We start from the raw sequence: 24,907 nt of genomic DNA on the forward strand, positions 1-24,907 counted from the left end.
AGGCATATCACCAGCAATTCAGAACTGCTCAAAAGAAACCCATGCAGAGTTATTTGGAATTGAAAAGGTGAAAGCAAAACACTTTTAACTGGTGGGTCTAATCTGTAAAAATACAGCACACTTATGAGCAATTATGCAAGCTAATGTTGCTGGAGGAGTTTAAAAATTGCCTACCTTCCCAACCTAAGAGGGGCAGAGAGTCCACACAGCGAGAGAGGCTGCAGTTGCTGCCGATAGCTATGACCTCACACATAGGCCTCTCAACTCAGGCAGATCCTTACAAAGCCACCCCCAAAACAGTGGAAGGATAAGAAGGGAGAGTGGGATAAAAAGAGAACCAGACCTGGAAAGGGGAATACAAACAAGGGTACAAAGAGTCCACCCCAAGCCCTCAAAGAGAAGCCCCAGAGACCAGTGTGCTCCCACGGCAACAAAGTGGATCACTCCAGGTCAGAATGCTAGAGGCTAAAGAGAAAACCAGTGGGTCGAATAGGTCTCCGCAAGGGCAGTCCCAAAGAAGATACCCCAGTAACAAGTGTAGCATGACCGGCAGAGGCCCTCACGGTGGAGCCTATACCCTCTGAGGGTATTTTCCTTTGCATCGCTGGACTGGACAAAATCCACGAGCGTTATCGGAGTTTTATCCTCGGAGGAACTGTGTCCCTCTACCCTTTCCAGGAGATGAGCAAGTCCATTGTACTGCTCAGGGATACAGGGGTGACTCAGTCTTTAATGTTAGAGAACAGCCTAAACCTTCCCCTGAAACCTCCGTGAAAGCCAAGGTCCTGATCAGTGGAGTGGGAGAAGGTTACCTGTCTGTTCCCCTCCATCGAGTCCACCGACAGTGCGACCTAGTCTCAGGCCCCAGAACCATAGGAATTGTCCCAGAATTACAGGTAGCAGGGATAGATTTCCTACTGGGAAATGATTTGGCTGGTAGCAAGATAATAGCAACTCCTACAATTCTAGACTAGCCCAGTGAAACTGAACAACTATGGGAGGAAGTACCAGGGATCTTCCCCGATTGTGTAGTGACTCAGCCCCAAGCCAGATTAGTTGAAAGCAAAGCAGTGCCCCAGCTGGATGAGCCGGAGGTCTGGTTAGCTGAAACTTTCTTTAAGGACCTATCTGAAGGGGAGGAGGTGATCAGCCGAGCCTCCCTAATTGACAACCAACAGGCAGATCCTGAAATGAAGCGCGTATCACAGATTGCTTGTCCTGAGGCAGAGGCCACTCTGATCCCTGAGTGTTACTACGTACAAGATGGGGTGGTAATGCGATAGTGGAGATCTCCTGGGAGACCTGCGGTGGAAGAGTGGACAGTGCTCCACCAAATTGCAGTGCCCCCAAAATACCAGCCAGGAATTTTAAGGATAGCCCATGCTAACCATTACCTAAAACCAAGCCCAGTCAACCCTTGAGTGTTTGCACCCCAGAGGGTGGAAATACTGAGGGCAGCCAGGAGGAGTCAGTCGAGGAGGAGACACCCCGGTTGAACCCCTGGCTACCAAATTGACAAATGCTGAAGTCTTAAAAGGCTTAACCACCCGGCGGACACCCCTAACACAAGAGCAGCGAAAGGACATGTCCACACTGCTAAAAATATTCAAAAAGATCTGTAATGATCAGCCAGGGTGCATCACCCTAGCAGTTTGCGGAGTGGATCTGGGAGACATGCCACCAGTCAGGTGGGACCCCTGCCAGCTGAGCCCCAACAAGCTCGCTGAGGTTAGACAGGAAATCCAGTACATGCTGGATAAGGATGTAGTCAAGCCTGGCCGAAGTGGTTGGAGCTTTCCTGTTGTCCTGGTCCCGACGCTGAATGGACCTCTATTGCCTGCTATTCCCCTGCAGACTCCTTACCACCCTGCAGAACATGAGTCTACAGTTCAAGGTGCGCATCTGACCAGTTATCAGACGAGCTCTCATACAGCAAATCCAACATTAATGGCCAGTCAGAAACTGGACCAAGCATCCATTGTTCATAATTTTCCAGAGATGTGTGAAAACACTCCTACAAAGGTGACACTCTCAAGGCTTTCTCCAGGTGATCCTGACTTGCTGTCTAGTGAAGCAATATCTGTAATTACAAGTTTGCTTCAAGAGGAATTAGGGAACTCATACAAAGAGGGAGTACCTGGAGCAGGAGCACATTCATCAAAAGCCTGCTCATCTTCTGTCCCTACCTGGGATTGAGATGGAGCTGAATCCATCAATCAGCTCATCCGGCTTGGTGAATCTGCTTGCACAGACAGTCACAGAAAGAGCACAGACCTACCTGAATTTTATCAGAATAGTGTCAAGCAATCAGAACAAAAAGTGAAGACATTGAACCAAGGGAATAATGGGATTTTCTCTGTTTCTGCTAGTTTTGTCACTGTACCTGTACCTGACACTATTCAGGAAGAAATGCTGAAACCAGGAAGGTCTGCTGACAACTTGCCTTCCAGAAATCATTCCACTGTATTAGACACTAATGTTCTGCAGCTTGAGGAATCCATACGGCGCTGAGAACCAAAAGCTGGTCCCAAACCTAAGCACGCTAGCCATCTCACTATTAGAGGCACCGACACAAAACACAAAGCTGAAATTGACAGAGGCGTGCCAGAAGGGGCTTAAAAAAAATTGAAAGCATATTTGTGAATGAGCCCGTATTAGTGCCCCCAGCCTTCAGCAATTATTTAAGTATAAATGAGCGATTGAATGAAAACCCCTTTACTTCTTTGAAAACCATGTAAAGAAAAAAATGAAGTAGAATTCACGAATGGATGCAAACCCCCTTATAAATTATATGTTGTGCATTTGAGTATTAATGTCCACTGCCATTTTATACAGCATGTTTTAAGTTTGTACTTATGTATTCTGATTGTCAAAAGGAGGAGAGGGGTCAGGTGGAACAGCCACTTGAGAAGAGTTTAGCTTTAGGACCCAGGAGATCCCTATCCAACCTGTGTGGACTCGAAACTGTAACCGTTTGTGAGTACAGCCTATCCTCCATTATACAGCTGCCTTGTGCTAGAGACACATCTCCTTGCAAGAAGCCAAAGCCTGCCTTCAAGCTGCATTGGCCTTTCTCTCTAAGGCCTTTTCAACAACAAATATTAAAGAGAAGCCACACTTTGAAAAATCCAGCAAGTAACAAACCACCCTGAAGACAAGCTGCAGTAACAGCAAAAAAGGTCTGATTTCTACCCGTTTCCTACCCATTGGTGACTGCAGCAATTTAGCTCTCTCCATTATCACCTTTGAGAGTGCAAAGAAAAAAGAATTTGCAAAAGAGATGAGATATCTCCAACAGCTCCTCCTCTATTTGGCATTTCTAATCAGTGGACACTAGTTTTAACTGAAATCCATATTAGCTAGTTGTTAAGATAAGTTTCTATTTAATAAATGTCCTTGCTTTTAAAAAAAAATGCCTTTAACTTTTCCCTGAATGTTTGTAAGCGTGCATGGCGAAGTTAAACCTCTTCTTGAGTTTAAGAGTGTGTTAGTAAACCCTACTTCTTTGTTTTAACTTTAAAATCTGTGTTGTTGAAGCAGTCATTTATTATTAGGGTTTAAAGGAGGGAAAAGAAATTCAATCACTAATCTCGTTCCAGACAGGTGGTTGAAAAATCAGGGAAATTTGTACAGAAGAAAAAAATGTAACTGCCTATTCGTAACAGCGGCCAATTCTGGTGAGCTTAAAATTGGGGATATGCAAGATGGTAGAAAGGACATCTGGAAAGGCCATCAATCTGAAATGTTCACTCTGCTTCTCTCTCCACAGATACTGCCTGACCTGCTGAGTATTTCCAGCATATTCTGTTTTCATGCTGGAATTTGAGGAGTGCAGACATCTTGGAGGCTTGTAAAGCTGGGCGGATTATAGAGATAAAGAAAGGTGAGGCCATGGAGGGGTTTGAAAACAAGGATGAGAATTTTTAAAATAAAGGCGTTACCGGACCAGGAGTCAAAGTAGGTCAGCGAGTAGGGGTGGAGGGTGAATAGGACTTGGTGCGAGTTAGGTTTATGGGCAGCAGTTTTGGATGAGTTCATGTTTATAGAGGATGGAAGATGGGAGGCTGACCAGTTCAGCATTGGAATACTTAAGTCTAGAGGTAATGAAGGCATAGATGAAAGTTTCAGCAGCAGATGAGCTGAGAGAAGGGAGAAGATAAGCCGATGTTACTGAGACAAAAGTAGGCTTTGCTTATGAAGAGTATTTATGATCGGAAGCTTAGCTTCTGGTCAAATAGGATGCCAAGGTTGCGAATGGTCTCATTCAGCCTCAAATAGTGAGCAGGGAGAAGGATGCTGTCAGTGCCTATGGAAAGGAGTTTGTGGTAGGAACCAAAGACTTTGGTCTTCTCACTCAATATTTAAATGAAGGAAATTGCGGCTCATCCAAGACGGGCTGCCAGACAAGCAGCATGACAACAGAGAGGCAGAGGAGGGGTCCAGAGAGCTGGTGATGAGGTAGAGCTGGCTGTCAGCAATGTACACGTGGAAACTGATGGTGTGTTTTTGGATGCTGTCACCAAGGGGCACTAAGTAGATGAGAAATAGGAGGTGGCCAAGGATAGATCCTTGGGGGATACCAGAGACAACAGCGTGCGAGTGGGAAGCGAAGCCATTGCAGGTGATTCTCTGGCTACAACTGAGTAGGAAGAGTAGAATCAGGTGAAGGCAGTCCCACCCAGGTGGACAATGGAGGAGAGGTGTGGTCAACCGTCTCAAAAGCTGCAGACAGGTCGAGAAGGACGAGGATGTAATTTGTGACTTTGATAAGAGCAGTTTCAGTACTGTGACAGGGGTGGAGACCTGATTGGAGGAACTCAAATATGGAGTTCCGGGAAAGATGGGCACGTTTCGGGAGGCGACAACACATTCAAGACTTTGGAGAGGAAAGTTGGAGATGGGGACGGTAGTTTGCAAGGACAGAGGGTTAAGGATGGGCTTTTTGAGAATGTGGGTGATGACGACAGATTTCAAAGGGAAGGGACACTTGCTGAGAAGAGAGAGCCATTAACAGAATCAGCACGTGTCGGGTTCGGGTCGAGTTGCTCTTCCAGGTCCGGCTTTTGGGCTCGGGTTGGGTCGGACACACACAGTATTAATTGGACTTGAAAGGTTATTTAAAAAGATGAAGATTGGCGCCACGAAGTCAGTGATTGGTCACGAGTTAAACAGAAACCCGTGCAGTTGTGCCCAGACAGGTTGTGCCACATTGTACCAGTATCTGCATTGCTTAAAATAAACACAGCAACTGCCCGAAGGCTCAGAAAATATTATACATTACCTAGACTCCTGCTTTACAGGTTGAAATACTTGCTGTGAGTTTATCCAGTGAGCAGCTGAGATGCAGAGACCAGAAAGGTCCTGAGTGATGATTATAAAATATACAGTATTTATATAAAAAATATAAAATGATCACTGTCAGGATTCTAGTCTACACACATACAATGTGGCACAACCTGTCTGGGCACAACGCCATGGGTTTCTGTTTAACTCGTGACCAAACAATCACTGACTTCGTGACTCTAATCTTCATCTTTTCAAACAACCTTTCAAGTCCAATTACAGTTTTTGTTGCATCTGCACAAACTGAAAAAGTAGAAAACGGATTCGGAATGGGAAGGTAGGTAAAGTGAACATTCTGGTGGTCGGGTCGGGCGCGGGAAAAAATGGAAGGACTCGGGCCGGGTCGGGCTCGGGTCTGAGGTGGTTCCGTCAGGTTCAGGTCAAGTTTTTTTTCCCTGACCTGAGCAGGCCTTTAGCGACAGCCCTGCACTTCATTCACTTCAGTATTGGGCTACTTTGAGAGATAGAGAAAAAGGAATTTATTAAAGCAACAGGTTAACTCGCGCACACGCAAAATGGTCTCTTCCTTACCACAAAGAAGGAGGCATTCAAATCCTCTCACAGATCAGAATGTCAGGAATGCCAATTATACTGGAGCTTCACCTAATACCACTCCAAACTGCACTGTAACTAAATGTATCTCATGGTTTAGACAAACTACCCTGTGTCCTACACCTAACCCAGTCCATTTCTACCTGTTTAGGACCCATGCACCCACCCACAAGGTTTTGACTGTGGCAGGCTCTCTCTCTATGTCCTTGCCTTTTCTCATCAAAAAGATCGTGCCATTCTGTGATATAGTTTAACGAGGGCTCTCCAGCAGTACCATGCCCAATAGGTCCACATCAGCCATGACAGTACATGCCAGCAGGCTGATGAACTGTGAACAGTATCACAAGTAAATCCTCACCTGGGTCACTCGATAGGCATTAGGGGCAGGAACTGTGGCAGACTTTTCCCAATCCTAACCCAGGGACGTGGGGACTGTCTATGACACTCCCAGTCTTGCCATCATCTAACGTAGTACAGTCCAGTGACGGGTTCTGGGATTTTGATTGTACTGAATGGTGGATCAGGCTCAACAGGCCATATGGTCTACACCCGCTCCTATTTCTTGTGTTCTTGCTGATCTGTAAGGCTCAGCAACCTAATGGCTGAAATTGTCAAACTGGTTGGAAGGAAACCACATTCCACCTACCTTATATTAGAAGCATCTATCGAGCTCTTGATGTCATTCAAAGAGTCCGTCAATGACTTGAATTCAAAAGAGTTTAAGTCCCCTCCTTCTGCCAGACACTGGAGGAAGGGAAGATTAACAAGTTTAGTTCCATTAAAAAAAAAAATTCAGTACTTGAAATCTTACAAAATGTGAATGATTTTAGTTCTAGAACAAAAGGAAAGTCAAGGAATGAGAGACGGACAGCAGGACAGCTCATCAAAACCCAACCTTTCAGTTCTGCTTCTTCACACCTCTGCCCATCCAAGCATTTATCAGAGATCAAATGCCAAGAGGAAGTAGCTAGCAGACAGTGCAGGGGACAAGAGGAGAGAGAAGTTGCATACTCTAGCCACAACACAAACTCTCTTCTCACCTTGATGTGGGTGATGGAGCCCAGTACACCTTACAACTATTGGAGCTCCCCTGATGAATCATTTGACAAGGACACTACCCTTCACGTCACTCCTTTGGGCGTGCGTCCAATGGCTTTTCTCATAGAATCACAGAATTGTTACAGTGCAGAAGGAGGCCATTTGGCCCATTGTGTCCGCACCGGCTCTCTGAAAGAGCAATTTACTCAATTCAATTTCCCCAACATCTCCCCTTAACGCTGCACATTCTTCATTTCCATACAAGAGTCTAATTCCCTTTTGAATGCTTCAATTGAACCTGCCTCCACCACACTCTCAGGCAGTGCATTCCAGACCTTAACCACTCGTTGCGTGAAAAAGTTTTTTCTCATGTCACTTTTGCTTCTCTTACCAAATATTTTAAATCTGTGCCCTCTCGTTCTCATTCCTTTCACAAGTGGGAACAGTTTCTCTCTATCTACTCTGTCCAGGCCCCTCATAATTTTGAATACCTCTATCAAATCACCTCTTAGCCTTCTCTTCTCTAAGGAAAACAGCCCTAACTTCTCTAATATATCTTCATAACTGAAGTTCCTCATCCCTGGAACCATTCTCGTGAATTTTTTCTGTACTCTCTTCAATGCTCTCACATCTTTCCGAAAGTGTGGTGCCCAGAACTGGACACAATACTCCAGCTGAGGCCAAACTAGTGTATTATACAAGTTCAACAAAACTTCCTTGTTCTTGTACTCTATGCCCCTATTAATAATGCCCAGGATACTCCATGCTTTATTGACTGCTCTCTCAACCTGTCCTGCCACCGTCATATGACTTATGCACATATAGATCCAGGTTCCTCTGCTTCACCATTAACATATTGTTTGCCTTTGCTCAGTGACCTTTTGGTCAGCTATGTGGCCTGGTCCAATCTAGACCTCCTTTGTTATCTCTTGCCCCACCCCCACCTCACTTGCTTATAACCTGTGACTTTTCTAATATTTGTCAGTTCCGATGAAGGGTCACTGACACGAAACGTTAATTCTGCTTCTCTTTTCACAGATGCTGCCAGACCTGCTGAGTGGTTCCAGCATTTCTTGTTTTTATTCCTCTGCTTCTGCACCCCTTTTAGAATTGTACCCTTTATTCTATATTGTCTCTCCATGTTCTTCCTACCAAAATGCATCACTTTACATTTTTCCACATTGAACTTCATCTGCCACCTGGCTGCCCATTCCATCAATTTGTCTATGTCCTTTTGGAGTTCTGCACTATCCTCCTCTCAGTTCACAATGCTTCCAAGTTTTGTACCATCTGCAAACTTTGAAATTGTGCCTTTTCCGCCAAGGTCTAGGTCATTAGTATATAGCAGGAAAAGCAAGGGTCCCAACACTGACCCCTGAGGAACTCCACTACAAACCTTCCTCCAGCCCGAAACTGCAAGTAATGGCAAAACTGCAAGAAGTATACTGGTTAAACCAAAAGAGAGAAATAATAAACAGGTGAATAAAGCATCAGTGCTGAGGGACAGATTAGGAGGGTATAGTCCAAATATACAAATGCACAGAGTATAAAGGAATAAACTAGATGAGCTGCAGGCGCAAATTCAAATGGAAGATTATGATGTGGTGGCCATTGCGGAGACGTGGCTGCAGGATGGTCGGGACTGGGAACTAAATATACCTGGTTATAAAGTTTACAGGAGGGACAGGGAAAATGGCAGAGGGAGTGGAGTAGCCTTACTGATTAGAAATAATATCACCTCATTGGTGAGGGAGGATATAATGAGGGGAAAGAATCCAGTGGAGACCTTATGGGTGGAATTGAGGAACAGAAAAGGATCTAAAACTGTAATAGGTGTTGTGTATAGACCCCCTGGTAGCAGTTCTGAGATGTTAGATTGTATAAATGCACAAATTAGGCAAGTGTGTAACAAAGGCAGAGTAGTATTAATGGGCGATTTTAACTTACACATAGATTGGGAGAGGCAGACTAGCACCTGTCAGAAAGGTAGTGAATTTCTGGAATGTGTCCGGGATAGTTTCCTACAGCAATATGTCCTAGATGTAACAAGGGGACAGGCAATATTAGATTTAGTTATGAGTAATGAGCCAAATTTTTAATAGCCTAATTATGCGTGAACATTTATCAAATAGTGATCACAACATGATCGAATTCAAGGTAGCGTTTGAAAGTGAAAAGCACAAATCCGCTACTAGAATTTTAGTAATATAAAAGCAAAATACTGCGGATGCTGTAAATCTGAAATAAAAACAAGAAATGCTGGAACCACTCAGCAGGTCTGGCAGTATCTGTGGAGAGAGAAGCAGAGTTAACGTTTCAGGTCAGTGACCCTTCTTCGGAACTGGAATTTTAGTCTTGGGTAAGGCTGACTTTACCGGGATGAGACAGAGACTGTCTACGTAAACTGGGTAGATCTGTTAATGGGTTGAATGACTGAAGAACAGTGGAGAATATTTAAAGAAACATTTAACGAAATACAGAGCGAGTATACACCCGAGAGGAAAAAGCTCCACTTCACAGAAAAAAACAGCCATGGACAACTAAAGAGATTAGGGATAGCATAAAATTAAAAGAAAGGGCTTATAGAAAATGCAAAATGTGTCACAAATCCGGCTGAATGGGATTGATACAAAGACCAGCAAAGAGTCACAAAGCAGCTTATAAGATCCACTAAAAGGGATTATGAAAGGAAACTTGCACGGGACATCAAAATCAATAAGAAGAAATTTTAGTAGTGGACAGGGGAATGTCTATGGATGTTATTTATATGGACTTCCAGAAGGCATTTGATAAAGTCCCACATAAGAGACTGTTAACTAAGGTAGAAGCCCATGGTTGAGGACAAATGATTGACATGGTTAGGAGGTTGGTTGAGTGGTAGGCGACAGAGAGTGGGGATAATGGGTAAGTACTCTGATTGGCAGGATGTGACTAGTGGTGTCCCACAGAGATCTGTGTTGGGGCCTCAATTATTCACATTATTCATTAACGACTTGGATGATGGCATAGTAAGTCATCTATCCAAATTTGCTGATGATACACAGATAGGCGGCATTGTAGACAGTTTAGATGATGGCATAAAATTGCAAAGAGATATTGACAGACTAGTTGAATGGGCAAAACTATGGCAGATGGATTTCAATGCGGACAAGTATGAGGTTATCCATTTTGGACCAAAAAAGGATAGAGCAGGGTCCTTTCTAAATGGGAAGAGGTTAAGTACAGTGGATGTCCAAAGAGACTGGGGGTTCAGGTGCATAAATCTTTAAAATGCCACGAACTAGTGCAGAAAATAATCAAAAAGGCTAATGGAATGCTAGCCTTTACATCTAGAGGATTGGAGTATAAAGACACAGGTTATGCTGCAGCTGTACAAAACCCTGGTTAGACCCCACTTGGAGTACTGTGAGCAGTTCTGGGCACCACACCTTAGGAAGGATATATTGGCCTTGGAGGGAGTGCAATGTAGGTTTACAAGAATGATACCTGGACTACAGGGGTTAAGTTACGAGGAGAGATTACACAAATTAGGGCTGTTTTCACTAGAATTTAGAAGGGTGATCTGATCGAAGTCTTCAAGATATTAACAGGAAAAGACAGGCTAGATAAAGATAAACTATTTCCACTGGTTGGAGATTCTAAACTAGGGGGCATAGTCTAAAAATTAGGACCAGACCGTTCAGGAGAGATGTTAGGAAGCACTTATTCATGCAAAGGATGGTAGAGGTTTGGAACTCTCTCCCACAAACAGCAGTTGAAGCTCGAACAGTTGTTAATTTTAAATCTGAGATAGATAGATTTTTGTTAAGGCAAAGGCAGGAATATGGAGTTAGGCCGTCGATCAGCCATGATCTCAGTGAATGGCGGGACAGGCTCGAGGGGCTGAATGGCCTACTCCTGTTTCTATCTTCCTATGTTTCGAACCACTATTCTTTGTTTCTGTCACTCAGCCAATTCCATATCCAGGTTGCTACTGTCCCTTTTATTCCACGAGCTATAAGTTTGCTCACAAGTCTGTTGTGTGGCCCTGTATCAAATGCCTTTTGAAAGTCCACGTACACCACAACAACAGCATTGCCCTCATCAACCTTGTCTGTTACCTCCTCATAAAATTCCAGAAAGTTAAACATGACTTTCCCTTAAGACATCCATACTGGCTTTCCTTAATTAACCCGCATTTGTTCATGTGACTATTAATTTTGTCCCAAATTATTATTATTATTTTTTTTAAGAGGTTTCCCCACCATCAAAGTTAAACTGACTGGCCTGTAGTTATTGGGCTTATCTTTACATCCTTTTTTTGAACAAGGGTGTAACGTTTGCAATTCCCCAGGCCTCTGGCACCATCCCCAAGTCTAAGGAAGACTGAAAAGTTACGGCCAGTTTCTCTGCGATTTCCACTCTCACTTCCCTCAGTATCCTTGGATCCATCTCATCTGGTCCTGGTGCTTTATCCACTTTAAGTGCAGACAGCCTATCTAATCAATGTCAATATCATCTTTATCAATTTTAAACCCTTCTAGTGTCTGAATTACACCCTCTTTCACCATTGCCTGGGTTGCATCTCCTTCCTTGGTAAAGGCAGATGCAAAATATTCATTTAATACCTCAGCTATGCCCTCTGCCTTCATGTGTAAATCCCCTTTATGGTCCCTAATCGGCCCTACTCCTCCTTTTACCATCCTTTTACTGTTTATATATCTGTAGAAAACTTTGGGATTTCCTTTAATACTAGTTGCCAGTCTCTTTTCATGCTCTCTCTTTGCTTCTCTTATTTGCTTCATCACTTCCCCTCTGGACCTTCTGCATTCAGCCTGGTTCTCAATAGTATGTGCTACCTGTCATCTCTCATAAGCACACTTTTTCTTTTTTAACTTAATATCTACCTCTTTTGTCATCCAGGGAGCTCTGGATTTGTTTGCCCTACCTTTCCCCTTCGAGGGAACAAACCTCGATTGTGCCTGAACTATCTCTTCTTTGAAGGAAGCAGCTACTGGTTTTCCTGACAACTTTTGACTCCAATTTATTCGTCACAGCTCCATTCTTACCCCAATGAAGTTGGCCTTCCCCCAGTTAATTATTCTTACCCTGGATTGTTCTTTGTCCTTTTCCATAGTCAGCCTAAACCTTATGGTACAATGATCACTGTCCCCTAAATGCTCTCCTACTGATATTTGATCCACTTGTCCTACCTCATTCCCAAGAACCAGGTCTAGCAGTGCCTCCTTTCTCGTTGGACTTGCAACATACTGCTGTAGAAAATGTTCCTGAACACACTCTAGGAACTCTTGCTCCTCACTGTCCTTTACACTATTATCCCAGTCTATGCTTGGATTATTAAAGTCCCCCATTATAACCACCCTATAATTTTTGACCTCTCTTCAATTTCCTTACAAATTTGTTCCTCCACGTCCTTCCCACTAGCTGGTGGCCTATAGACAACACCGAGCAATGTAACTGCACCATTTTTGTTCCTTTGATTCTGTCCTCCACCCCTCCAGCACATCCTTTTTCTCCAGCACTGCAATGCTCTCCTTAATCAATACCGCCAACCCTCCCCCTTTTTTCCCTTTCTTATCTTTTCTGAACATCTTGTATCCGGAAATATTTAACACCCAGTCCTGCCCTTCTTTCAGCCAGGTCTCTGTTATAGCCACAACATCATATTTCCACATGGCAATCTGTGCCTGTACCTCACCAATCTTATCAAGCACCCTCCATGCATTCACATACATGAACATTAGCTCTGATTTAGACTTTCTCCCTTACTCTGACCCCACCTGATAACTTACTATTCCCTACTCTAATGCTATCTCCCTCAGTATTCTGTGCACCTTGGTATTCCTTCTCTGATATTTGCTACTGGTTCCAACACCCCTGACACGTTACCAGTTTTGCTTCCCTCCGATCTGAGCTCCCTCTCAGGTTCCCATCCCCCTACCAATCTAGTTTAAACCTTCCCCAAAAGCACTAGCAAATCTCCTTGCAAGGATATTAGTCCCAGTCCTGCTAAGATGCAAACTATCCATCCTGTACAGGCCCCACCTGCCCCAGAAATGGCCCCAATGCCTCACAAATCTGATGTCCTACTTCCTACACCAGTTTTCCAGCCACGTGTTATCGATCAATTCTCCTATTCCTTTGCTCACTTGCACATGGGACTGTGAATAATCCTGAGATTACTGCTTTTGAAGTCCTGCTATTTAATCTCCTTCCAAGATCCTTAAAATCTGCTTTCAGGACTTCATCCCCCTTCTTACCTATGTCATTGGTGCCAACATGGACAATGACCTCTGGCTGTTCACCCTCTCCCAGAAGAATGTCCTGTAGCCCTTCTGTGACATCCTTGACCCTGGCACCAGGGAGTCAACACACCATCCTGGAGTCCAGTCTACGGCCGTAGAAACGCCTGTCTGTTCCCCTAACTAACAAATCCACTATCACAACTGCTCTTCCACTCTTCTTCCTCCCCTCCTGAGCCATCTGTGGTGCCACAAATTTGGCGCTGACTGCACTCCTCTGAGGAACCATCACCCTCACCAATATCCAAAATGGAAAACTGATTAGCAAGCGAGATCGTCTCAGGGGAGTCCTGCATGACCTTCCTGGTTCTCTGGTGGTCACCCATTCCCTATCTGCTTGCATGTTCCTAACCTGTGGTGTGACCACCTCCCTAAACATGCTATCCACATAGTTGTCTGCCTCGCGGATGCACAACAGTGACTCCAGCCGCTGCTCGAGTTCCAAAACCCGGAGCTCAAGCTTCTGCAGCCGGTAACACTTCCTGCAGATGTGTTTGTCTAGGACACATGGTGCTTCCATGACTTCCCACATGCCACAGGCTGTACATTCCACTCGGCCGAGCTGCCCTGTCATACCTTAATTTTACAGACTATTTATTATAAGTAGAAGAACTTAACAGTTATTCGCCAACCAGCTCCTTCCACTGCACCGAAGCAGGAACCAAATACTGGGGGGTGAGAAAAGGAGCACCCCCCCCCACCTTCACCGAACTCGCCACTCACCAAGCTCGTATCTCCACACTCAGCTTGCAATCTGCACCCGTCATGTTTCTCCTTAAAAGCATACAAGTGCAGCCTGGTGATGCTTTCTCCTAATTTTTTCTCTCCCTAGCTATTACCATTGTCCAAAGCCCATTTTGACTGTTGAATGAAGTCTGCAGCTCCCTGTCAGACACCGCCTGGTGGGCATTACTGGTGAAGGTCTGGGAGCCGGGCCATACCTCGCCTTCCAGGTCAGGATGATGTGTGGCTTGGAGGGGAACCTGCAGGCAATGGTGTTCCAATACATCTGCTGCCCTTGTCCTTCTAGGTGGTAGATGATGCCAGTTTGGAAGGTGCTGTCGAAGAAGCCTTGGCAAGTTGCTGCAGTGGACCCATGGAATCAGGAGGACAATCCCTCCATTTTTATAGCACGAGCTACAGAGCCTAGGAAAGTCTCTGATTTGACCTTCAGTCACGGCTCACTTAGCTGCTCTGAGCTGGGGATATTCAGGGAATGCTGCTACAATTATCTTCAGCCCTAAATGGGAGGCAGCCACATGTCACCATACTGCAACTCCTGCTAGGATATATATGGACGTTGGGTCAGGACTGGGCTCACCTGTAATGTGGCCCCATGAAGAGAATCTGATGACATGCATGGGCAAGGCTCGCCCATGAAGAATGGCCACTTGGACAAGGTACCAGACAGTAACCCTTGGCAGCAAAGGCTATGGGCCCGGACAATACTCTAGCTGTAGTACTTAAAACTTGTGCTTCAGAACTAGCCACGCCTCTAGCCAAGCTGTTCCGGTACTGCTCCAACACTGGCAACTACCCAACAATGTGGAAAATTACCCAGGTATGTCCTGTCCACAAAAAGCAGGACAAACCCAATCTGGCCAATCCCATCAGTCTAATCTCGATCATCAGAAAAGTGATGGAAAGATCAACAGTGCCATCAAGCGGCACTTACTCAGCAATAACCTGCTCATTGATGCTCAGTTTGGGTTCAGCCAGGGCCACACTGCTCCAGACCTCATTACAGCCTTAGTCCAAACATGGACAAAAGAGCTGAACTCCAGAGGTGAGGTGAGAGTGATGGCCCTTGACATCAAGGTCATAGAGTCATACAGCCCAGAAACAGGCCCTTCGGCCATCGTGTCCGTGCCGGCCATCAAGTACCTATCTATTCTAATCCGATTTTCCAGCACTTGGCCTGTAGCCTTGAATGCTATGGCATTTCAAGTGCTCATCTAAATACTTCTTAAATGTTGTGAGGGTTCCTGCCTCTACCAACTCTTCAGGCAGTGTGTTCCAGATTCCAACCACCCTCTGGGTGATAATTTTTTTCCTCAAATCCCCTCTAAACCTCCTGCCCCTTACCTTAAATCTATGCCCCCTGGTTATTGACCCCTTCGCTAAGGGACAACATTTCTTCCTATCTAACCTATCTATGCCCCTCATAATTTTGTACACCTCAATCATGTCCCCCCTCAGCCTTCTCTGCTCTGAGGAAAACAATCCTAGCCTTTTCAGTCTCTCTTTATAGCTGAAATGCTCCAGCCCAGGCAACATCCTGGCAAATTTCTTATGCACCCTCTCCAGCGCAATCACATCCTTCCGATAGTGTGGTGCCCAGAACGGTACACAGTACTCCAGCTGTGGCCTAACTAGCATTTTATACAGCTCCATCATAACTTCCCTGCTTTTATATTCTATGCCTTGGCTGATAAAGGCAAGTAACCCATATGCCTTCCTAACCACCTTATCTACCTGTGCTGCTGCCTTCAGTGATATATGGACAAGTAAACCAAAGTCCCTCTGGCCCTCTGTACTTCCTAGGGTCCTACCATCCATTGTATATTCCCTTGCCTTGTTAGTCCTCCCAAAATGCATCACCTCACACTTCTCAGGATTAAATTCCATTTGCCACTGCTCCGCCCATTTTACCAGCCCATCTATATTGTCCAGTAATCTATGGCTTTCACTATTTATGACATCACCAATTTTCGTGTTATTTGCGAACTTACCTCATCATACCTCCTATATTCCCATCTAAATCATTAACGTACACTACAAACAGCAAGGGCCCCAGCACCGATCCCTGCAGGACAGCACTAGTTACAGGCTTCCACTCGCAAAAACAACCCTCGTCCATCACCCTCTGCCTCCTGTCACTAAGCCAATTTTAGAATCATAGAGGTATACAGAACAGAAACAGGCCCTTCGGCTCATCGTGTCTGTGCCAGCCATCAAGCATCTATCTATTCTAATCCCATTTTCCAGCACTTCGCCTGTAGCCCTATTGGGAGTATGGTTCCTATACCTTCCAGCAACTTGTCTATATGGTCATTTCCAATGGCCGAGCAGAGAGACAAAAACATAGATGTGCTGTTCCCAGTTTCCTCACCTTTTGTTTATAAATGCCCACTCTCCTGGACAGTGATCCCAGCAGGAACCTGAGCTAATTTTCAAATACAGAGTTCTCAAAGCCAACTGCAGCAACAACTGCTTTCCCAAGTAAGACCAGTGAACTTGGAATAGACAGAGGATCAGACTTGGGAGCTACCTGGTTCTCACCGGGTTATGCACTCACCTGAGATTTTGCATCAGGACATCATTTAGCTCATACCCAATACAGCAGCTAGAGTGAAATTTTATCCAATCAGCCTGGAGTAGATGGGAATGGCTGGAGAGGTCAGGCTGCCTCCAATCAGGGGTGGGAGGAGAGTTATTAATGGGGTGCTAGCATGCTTCTTCTAGATCCTGGCACAGACTTGCACTAGTGTAAACCTGGGATCAGATCAACTAGAGGATATTCGTAGGTACTGAGGGGCAGGAGAAAGGTTCCAGAATTGATCACCTAAACAGATCTTGGCTTGCAATGTTTTGCTCTGCAAATGCATATAATTACTTCTGAGCATGCAGTTTTAACAATTTCCCAGCAACTGCTAAAAATCAGGTTAGCTGCCCAAACATACAGCTAAACACTTCTTCCCTAATGCACGAGGTGTCTCAATTGAGTGCAGTGAGGAACAATGCCTCCCTCAAATGATCCAGGGGAAGCAAGAGTGCAAACTGGGCATCCTATTCAGCATTACAACATTACAGCATTGGAGCTACCAGCAATTCATTTTGGATCCACTTGGTCAAATTGCCCTGGATCCCAAGGGCTCTAACTTCTTAACCAATCTCCCATGCGGGACCTTATCAAAAGCCTTACATCAACTGCTTTATCCTCATCTACACATCTAGTCACGGCCTCAAAAAATTCAATCAAGTTAGTTAGACACGATCGACCCCTGACAAAGCCATGCTGTCTATCCTTGATTAATCCCTGCCTCTCCAAGTGGAGATTAATCCTGTCCTCAGAATTTTTTCCAATATTTTCCCAACCACTGATGTTAGACTCACTGGCCTGTAATTACCTGGTTTATCCCTGCTACCCTTCTTGAATAATGGCATCACATTCGCTGTCCTCCAGTCCCCTGGTACCTCTCCTGTGGCCAGAGAGGATTTGAAAATTTGTGTCAGAGCCCCTGCTATCTCCTCCCTTGCCTCACATAACAGCTGGGCCTGGGGATTTATCCACTTCTAAGCCTGCTAAAACAACAAATACTTCCTCCCTTTCAATGCGAATATGTTCAAGTATATCACAATCCCCCTCCCTGATTTCTACACCTACATCGTCCTTCTCCATAGTGAACACAGATGCAAAGTAATCATTTAAAACATCACCTGTGTCCGCTGGCTCTACACACAGACTGCCACTTTGGTCCTTAATGGGCCCTACTCTTTCCCTGGTTATCCTCTTGCCCTTAATATACTTATAAAACGCCGTAGGATTTTCCTTTATCTTGCTGCCAGTGTTTTTTCATGCCCCCTCTTCGCTCTCCTAATTACTTTTTTTAGTACCCCCCTACACGTTCTATACTCCTCTAGAGCCTCTGCTGTTTTCAGCCCCCGAATCTGCCATAAGCCTCCTTTTTTATCCTGATCCAATCCTCTATATCCCTTGAAATCCAGGGTTCCCTGGACTTGGTCATACCCTTCATCTTACCTGGTACATGTTGGCTCTGAACCCTCACTATTTCCTCTTTGAATAACTCCCACTGGTCTGATGTAGACTTTCCTACAAGTAGCTGCTCCCAGTCCACTCTAGCCTGATCCTGTTTTATCAAATTAAAATCAGCCTTCCCCCAATTCAGTACCTTTATTTCCGGCCCATCTTTGTCCTTTTCCATAACTACCATAAATCTTACAGAGTTATGGTCACTATTCCCGAAATGCTCCACCACTAACACTTCTACCACTTAATTCCCTAGGATTAGGTCCAGTACCGCCCCTTCTCTTGTAGGGCTTTCTACGTACTGGCTCAAAAATTTCTCCTGTATGCATTTTAAGAATTCAGCCCCCTTTAAGCCTTTTGCAGTAAGCCTATCGCAGATAATATTGGGGAAGTTGAAATCCCCTATGATTACCCTATTATTTTTACACCTCTCTGAGATTTGCCTACATATCTGCTCCTCTATCTCTCCCTGACTGCTCGGAGGCCTATTGTACAGTCCCACCCAAGTCATTGCCCCCTTTTTGTTTTTAAGTTCTACCACATGGCCTCATTTGAGAAACTTTCTAAGATATCATCCCTCCTTACTGCAGTAATTGACTCCTTGATCAACAGTGCAATGCCACCTCCTCTTTTTTCCCCTCCCCTGTCATGCCTGAAGATTCTATACCTTGGAATATTGAGCTGCCAGTCCTGCCCCTCCCTCAACCATGTCTCTGTGATAGCAACAATATCATAATCCCATGTGCTAATCAACACCCTCAATTGATCTGTCTTACTAGTAAGACTCCTTGCATTAAAATAGATGCAATCCAGCCTTGCATTTTTCACTTGTGCCTTAACAGGTCTATATTTGCCGCCTTCCAGACCGACTGAGTTTCTCTTCCATGTTTGACTGAGCATCACCCCATACTGTACCTCCACTCTGTATCCCATCTCCCCCTGCCAAATTAGTTTAAAACCCCCAACAGCACGAGCAAAGCTCCCAGCAAGGATGTTGGTCCCGTTCCGGTACAGGTACAACCCGTTCAACTTGTACAGGTCCCACCTTTGCCAGAAACAGACTCAGTGATCCAGGAAACTAAAGCCCTCCCTCCTGCACCATCTCCTCAGCCACACATTCATCTGCTCTATCCTCCTATTCCAATACTCACTAGCACATGGCACTGGGAATAATCCAGAGATTACAACCTTTGAGGTCCTGCTTTTTAATCTGCTACCTAGCTCCCTAAATTCTTTTTTCAGGACCTCATCTCTTTGGCCTCCTTATCTCGGGAGACAATGGGTAAGCGCCTGGAGGTGGTCAGTGGTTTGTGGAGCAGCGCCTGGAGTGGCTATAAAGGCCAATTCTACAGTGACAGGCTCTTCCACAGGTGCTGCAGAAAAATTTGTTTGTCGGGGCTGTTACACAGTTGGCTCTCCCCTTGCGCTTCTGTCTTTTTTCCTGCCAACTGCTAAGTCTCTTCGACTCGCCACACTTTAGCCCCGCCTTTATGGCTGCCCGCCAGCTCTGGCGAACGCTGGCAACTGACTCCCACGACTTGCGATCAATGTCACAGGACTTCATGTCGCATTTGCAGACGTCTTTAAAGCGGAGACATGGACGGCCGGTGGGTCTGATACCAGTGGTGAGCTCGCTGTACAATGTGTCTTTGGGGATCCTGCCATCTTCCATGCGGCTCACATGGCCAAGCCATCTCAAGCGCCGCTGACTCAGTAGTGTGTATAAGCTGGGGATGTTGGCCGCCTCGAGGACTTCTGTGTTGGAGATACGGTCCTGCCACCTGATGCCAAGTATTCTCCGGAGGCAGCGAAGATGGAATGAATTGAGACTGCGCTCTTGGCTGACATATGTTGTCCAGGCCTCGCTGCCATAGAGCAAGGTACTGAAGACACAGGCTTGATACACTCGGACTTTTGTGTTCCGTGTCAGTGCGCCATTTTCCCACACTCTCTTGGCCAGTCTGGACATAGCAGTGGAAGCCTTTCCCATGCGCTTGTTGATTTCTGCATCTAGGGACAGGTTACTGGTGATAGTTGAGCCTAGGTAGGTGAACTCTTGAACCACTTCCAGAGCGTGGTCGCCAATATTGATGGATGGAGCATTTCTGACGTCCTGTCCCATGATGTTCGTTTTCTTGAGGCTGATGGTTAGGCCAAATTCATTGCAGGCAGCCGCAAACCTGTCGATGAGACTCTGCAGACACTCTTCAGTGTGAGATGTTAAAGCAGCATCGTCAGCAAAGAGGAGTTTCCTGATGAGAACTTTCCGTACTTTGGACTTCGCTCTTAGACGGGCAAGGTTGAACAACCTGCCCCCTGATCTTGTGTGGAGGAAAATGCCTTCTTCTGAAGACTTGAACGCATGTGAGAGCAGCAGGGAGAAAAAAATCCCAAAAAGTGTGGGTGCGAGAACACAGCCCTGTTTCACGCCACTCAGGATAGGAAAGGGGTCTGATGAGGAGCCACTATGTTGAATTGTGCCTTTCATATTGTCATGGAATGAGGTGATGATACTTAGTAGCTTTGATGGGCATCCGATCTTTTCTCGTAGTCTGAAGAGACCACGTCTGCTGACGAGGTCAAAGGCTTTGATGAGATCAATGAAAGCAATGTAGAAGGGCATCTGTTGTTCGCGGCATTTCTCCTGTATCTGACGAAGGGAGAACAGCATGTCAATGGTCGATCTCTCTGCACGAAAGCCACACTGTGCCTCAGGGTAGATGCGCTCGGCCAGCTTCTGGAGCCTGTTTAAAGCGACTCGAGCGAAGACTTTCCTCACTATGCTGAGCAGGGAGATTCCACGGTAGTTGTTGCAGTCACTGCGGTCACCTTTGTTTTTATAGAGGCATCGCGCATGTCCTGAGGTACTGCTCCCTCGTCCCAGCACAGGCAAAGCAGTTCATGTAGTGCTGAGAGTATAGCAGGTTTGGCACTCTTGATTATTTCAGGGGTAATGCTGTCCTTCCCAGGGGCTTTTCCGCTGGCTAGAGAATCAATGGCATCACTGAGTTCTGATTTGGTTGGCTGTACGTCCAGCTCATCCATGACTGGTAGAGGCTGGGCTGCATTGAGGGCAGTCTCAGTGACAACATTCTCCATGGAGTATAATTCTAGGTAGTGCTCAACCCAGCCTCATCCCTCTTTTTACCTATGTCATTGGTACCGATGTGTACCACAACCTCTGAATGCGCAACCTCCCCCTTCAGAATGTCCTGCAGCCGCTCCATGTCATCCTTGACCCTAGCACCAGGGAGGCAACATACCATCCTGGAGTCTCGTTTGCGGCCACAGAAATGCCTATCTGTACCCCTTACGATAGAATCCCCTATCACTACAGCTTTTCTTTCCCTGCTGTGCAGCAGAGCAATCTGTGATGCTACAAACTTGGCTGTTGCTGCTTTCCCCGGGAGGTCATCCCCCCCCCAACAGTATCCAAAGCAGTATATCTGTTTGACAGGGGGATGGCCACAGGGGACTCCTGCACTACCTGCTTGCGCCTACTACTCCATCTGGTGGTCACCTATCCTTTTTCTGCCTGTGCAGCCATTACCTGCGGTGTGACCACCTCACTAAACGTGCTATCCATGACATCCTCAGCATCGCAGATGCTCCACAATGAATCACCCGCAGCTCCAGCTCCGTAATGCGGGTAGCCAGTAGCTGCAGATGGATACACTTCCTGCACACATGGTTGTCAGGGACACTGGAAGCGTCCCTGATTTCTTACATAGCGCAGGAGGAGCATATCACGGGTGTGAGCTCTTCTGCCATGACTTACCTTTAGATTAAATTAGTTGCTCCCTATAAAAAAATACTAATTACACTAGGGGCCTTGTTCTACTCCAAACACTACCCACTACAATCTAAATTACACTAATTGCAAAAAAACACTTTAGCAGTACTCACTTGATCACTTGAGTTTTTAAAAAAAAACACAACTTTCCCCTTTTTTTAAGCGTTTTAAATTGACTGACAGCTGTTACTTACCCAGCCAATCACCTTGCAGATTTCCCATGATGTCACTGTAAGTCTTTTTTTTCCTCTTTCGAGTCTCAGCGTGCGCCGGCACAGAGAGAGACAGAGACAGGGAGCCTACCGCCGCTCCGGATCAGCTTCCTCGCAGGTCCGCCAGTCGCTGCTCTGCCCCCGGGTAAATGAGGGCCTCGAGCCCCACTGTTTACTTATAGCCGCCGCTCCGGATCAGCCTCCTCCCAGGTCCGCCAGTTGCCACTCAGCTCCCAGGTCATTTGACCGAGGTAGCATTTAACAGAGTATGGCATCAAGGAGCACTAGCAAAATTGAAGCCAATGGGAATCAGGGGGAAAACTCTCCACTGGTTGGAGTCATATCTAGAACAAAAGAGATGGTTGTGGTTGTTGGAGGTCAATCATCTGAGCTCCGGGACATCACTGCAGGAGTTCCTCAGGGTTGTGTCCTAGGCCCAAACATCTTCCGCTGCTTCATCAATGACCTTCCCTCCATCATAGGGTCAGAAGTGGGAATGTTCTCTGATGATTGCAGATTGTTCAGTACCATTTGTGACTGCTCAAATACTGAAGCAGCCCGTGCCCACATGCAGCAAGACCTGGACAACATTCAGGCTTCAGCTGATAAGTGGCAATTAACACTCGTGCCACAAAAGTGTCAGGTAATGACCATCTCCAAGAAGAGAGAATCTAACCATTTCCCCGTGAAATTCAATGGCATCACCATCGGTGAATCCCCCGTTATCAAAATCCTGGGGGTTACCATTGACCAGAAACTAAACTGGACCAGCCACATAAATACAGTGGCTACAAGAGCAGGTCAGAAGCTGGGAATTCTACAGCAAGTAACTCACCTCCTGGCTCCCCAAAGCCTTCCCATCATTTACAAGTCCCAAGTCAGGAGTGTGATGGAATACTCTCCACTTGCCTGGATGATTGCAGCTCCAACACCACTCAGGAAGCTCTTCACCATCCAGGACAAAGCAGCCCGCTTGATTAGCACCCCATCCACCACCTTCAACATTCACTCCCTCCACCACCGACACACAGCAGCAGCAGTGTGTACCATACACAGGATGCAGTGCAGCAACTCACCAAGCCTCCTTCGACAGCACCTTCCAAATCCGTGACCTCTATCACCTAGAACGACAAGGGAAGCAGATGCATGGGAACATCACCACCTGCAAGTTCCCCTTCAAGCCACACACCTTATTGACTTGGAACTATATTGCCGTTTCTTCACTGTCGTTGGGTCAAAATCCTGGAAATCCCTAACAGCTCTGTGAGTGTATCTTTTTTTTCTATTCGTTGGTGGGATGTGGGCATCGCTGGATAGGCCAGCATTTATTGCCCATCCCTCATTGTCCTTGAGAAGGTGATGGTGAGCTGCCTTTTTGAACCGCTGCAGTCCTTGTGGTGTAGTCCTTGGGATGGGAAGAAATGCTGGCCTAGCAAGAGACATTCACATCTCATGAATGAATAATAAAAAAAAACCTTTACCTCAGTAAAGAGTCAACACTTTCACAAGAGGGAATAAGGTTAGATTAAAAAAACAATGGGATAATTTATGTTAAAATTATCAACGTATGTAACACATTGGAGTATGCTGAGTGTAATCATTGATCCCCGAGATACGACATAAACAATGATCAAACCACAAGGCAGGACTGGATTTGCTCATCTTCTGTGGTGGTGGAGGTAGGGGCTAGAACAAGTTACCTTGCAAAGATATGTAATAATACTAATTAAAGCCACTATAATAGCATTATGTTGATTCAGGTTTTCTCAGGTTGAACATAGCCCTCTTGCAAAAGTTTTCAGGTCTCTGAGCACTATTAGATGTAGTTTACTAGATGTAATTTATTCAGAGTTCCTTTATTGTACACGACTCTTCTACTGGATCATAGTGGCATATTAGCTGAGGTGTACGATATCCTAGATACAAGCGGACTGGGTGTGGCACCAGTGCTATAACAAAGACTGGGTGGTATTACATCAGGCACATGGTGGCCTGGATACAAGAAGCAGAGGGAGTGCTAATTTAAGTTTTGTCCATGAGCAATGAAGCAGGAAATCGATCAGTTACATTTACTACTGAAGTATTACGTCTCTGGATCTTTGATGCTTCCTGGTGTAAGATTTGGTAACATTCTCATCTTACCTTCTTTCAAAACCAATATTGTGGCAGTTTTATGTATCCTACAGCAGTTTCAATTTGTGTATATATTTATATATACACTTTTTTAAAATTCTTTCATGGGATGTAGGTGTCGCTGGCAAGGCCAGCATTTATTACCCACCCCTAATTGCTCTCAAGAAGGTGGTGGTGAGCTGCTTGCTTGAACCCCTGCAGTCCATGTGGTGTTGGTACACCCACAGTGCTGTTAGGGAGGGAGTTCCAGGATTTTGGCCGAGCGACAGTGAAGGAACGGCGATATATCTCCAAGTCAGGATGATGTGTGACTTGGAGGGGAAGATGGTGTCCTTGTCCTTCTAGGTGGAAAAGGTCACGGGTTTGGAAGGTGCTGTCGAAGGAGCCTTAGTGTGTTGCAGCAGTGCATCTTGTAGATGGTACACACTGCTGCCACTGTGCGTTGGTGGTGGAGGGATTGAATGTTTAAGGTGGTGGATGGGGTGCCAATCAAGCGCGCTGCTTTGTCCTGGATGGTGTCAAGCTTCTGGAGTGTTGTTGGAGCTGCACCCATCCAGGCAACTGCAGAGTATTCCATCACACTCTTGACTTGTGCCTTGAACATGGTGGATCAGCTTTGGGGAGACAGGAGTTGAGTTACTCACCGCAGGATTTCTAGCCTCTGACCTGCTCTTGTAGCCACAGCATTTATATGGCTGGTTCAATTCAGTTTCTGGTCAATGGTAACCCCCAGGATGTTGATAGTGGGGGATTCAGCGATGGT

The 24,907-nt window shown here is 45.7% G+C and overlaps 1 protein-coding gene across 1 annotated transcript in view; it reads right to left on the reverse strand.

Moving 5' to 3' along the window:
- lin9 (lin-9 DREAM MuvB core complex component) overlaps positions 1–24,907 on the reverse strand; it is a 178,639-nt gene that overhangs the window by 3,835 nt on the left and 149,897 nt on the right. Inside the window, exon 14 of the mRNA XM_068019658.1 lies at positions 6,542–6,639. Within this exon, the coding sequence (XP_067875759.1) occupies positions 6,542–6,639 (98 nt within the window). The remainder of the gene's footprint in view (positions 1–6,541; positions 6,640–24,907) is intronic.

Source organism: Heterodontus francisci, chromosome 3 (assembly GCF_036365525.1).
Source record: "Heterodontus francisci isolate sHetFra1 chromosome 3, sHetFra1.hap1, whole genome shotgun sequence".
In the NCBI taxonomy this organism is placed as follows: Eukaryota; Metazoa; Chordata; class Chondrichthyes; order Heterodontiformes; family Heterodontidae; genus Heterodontus; species Heterodontus francisci.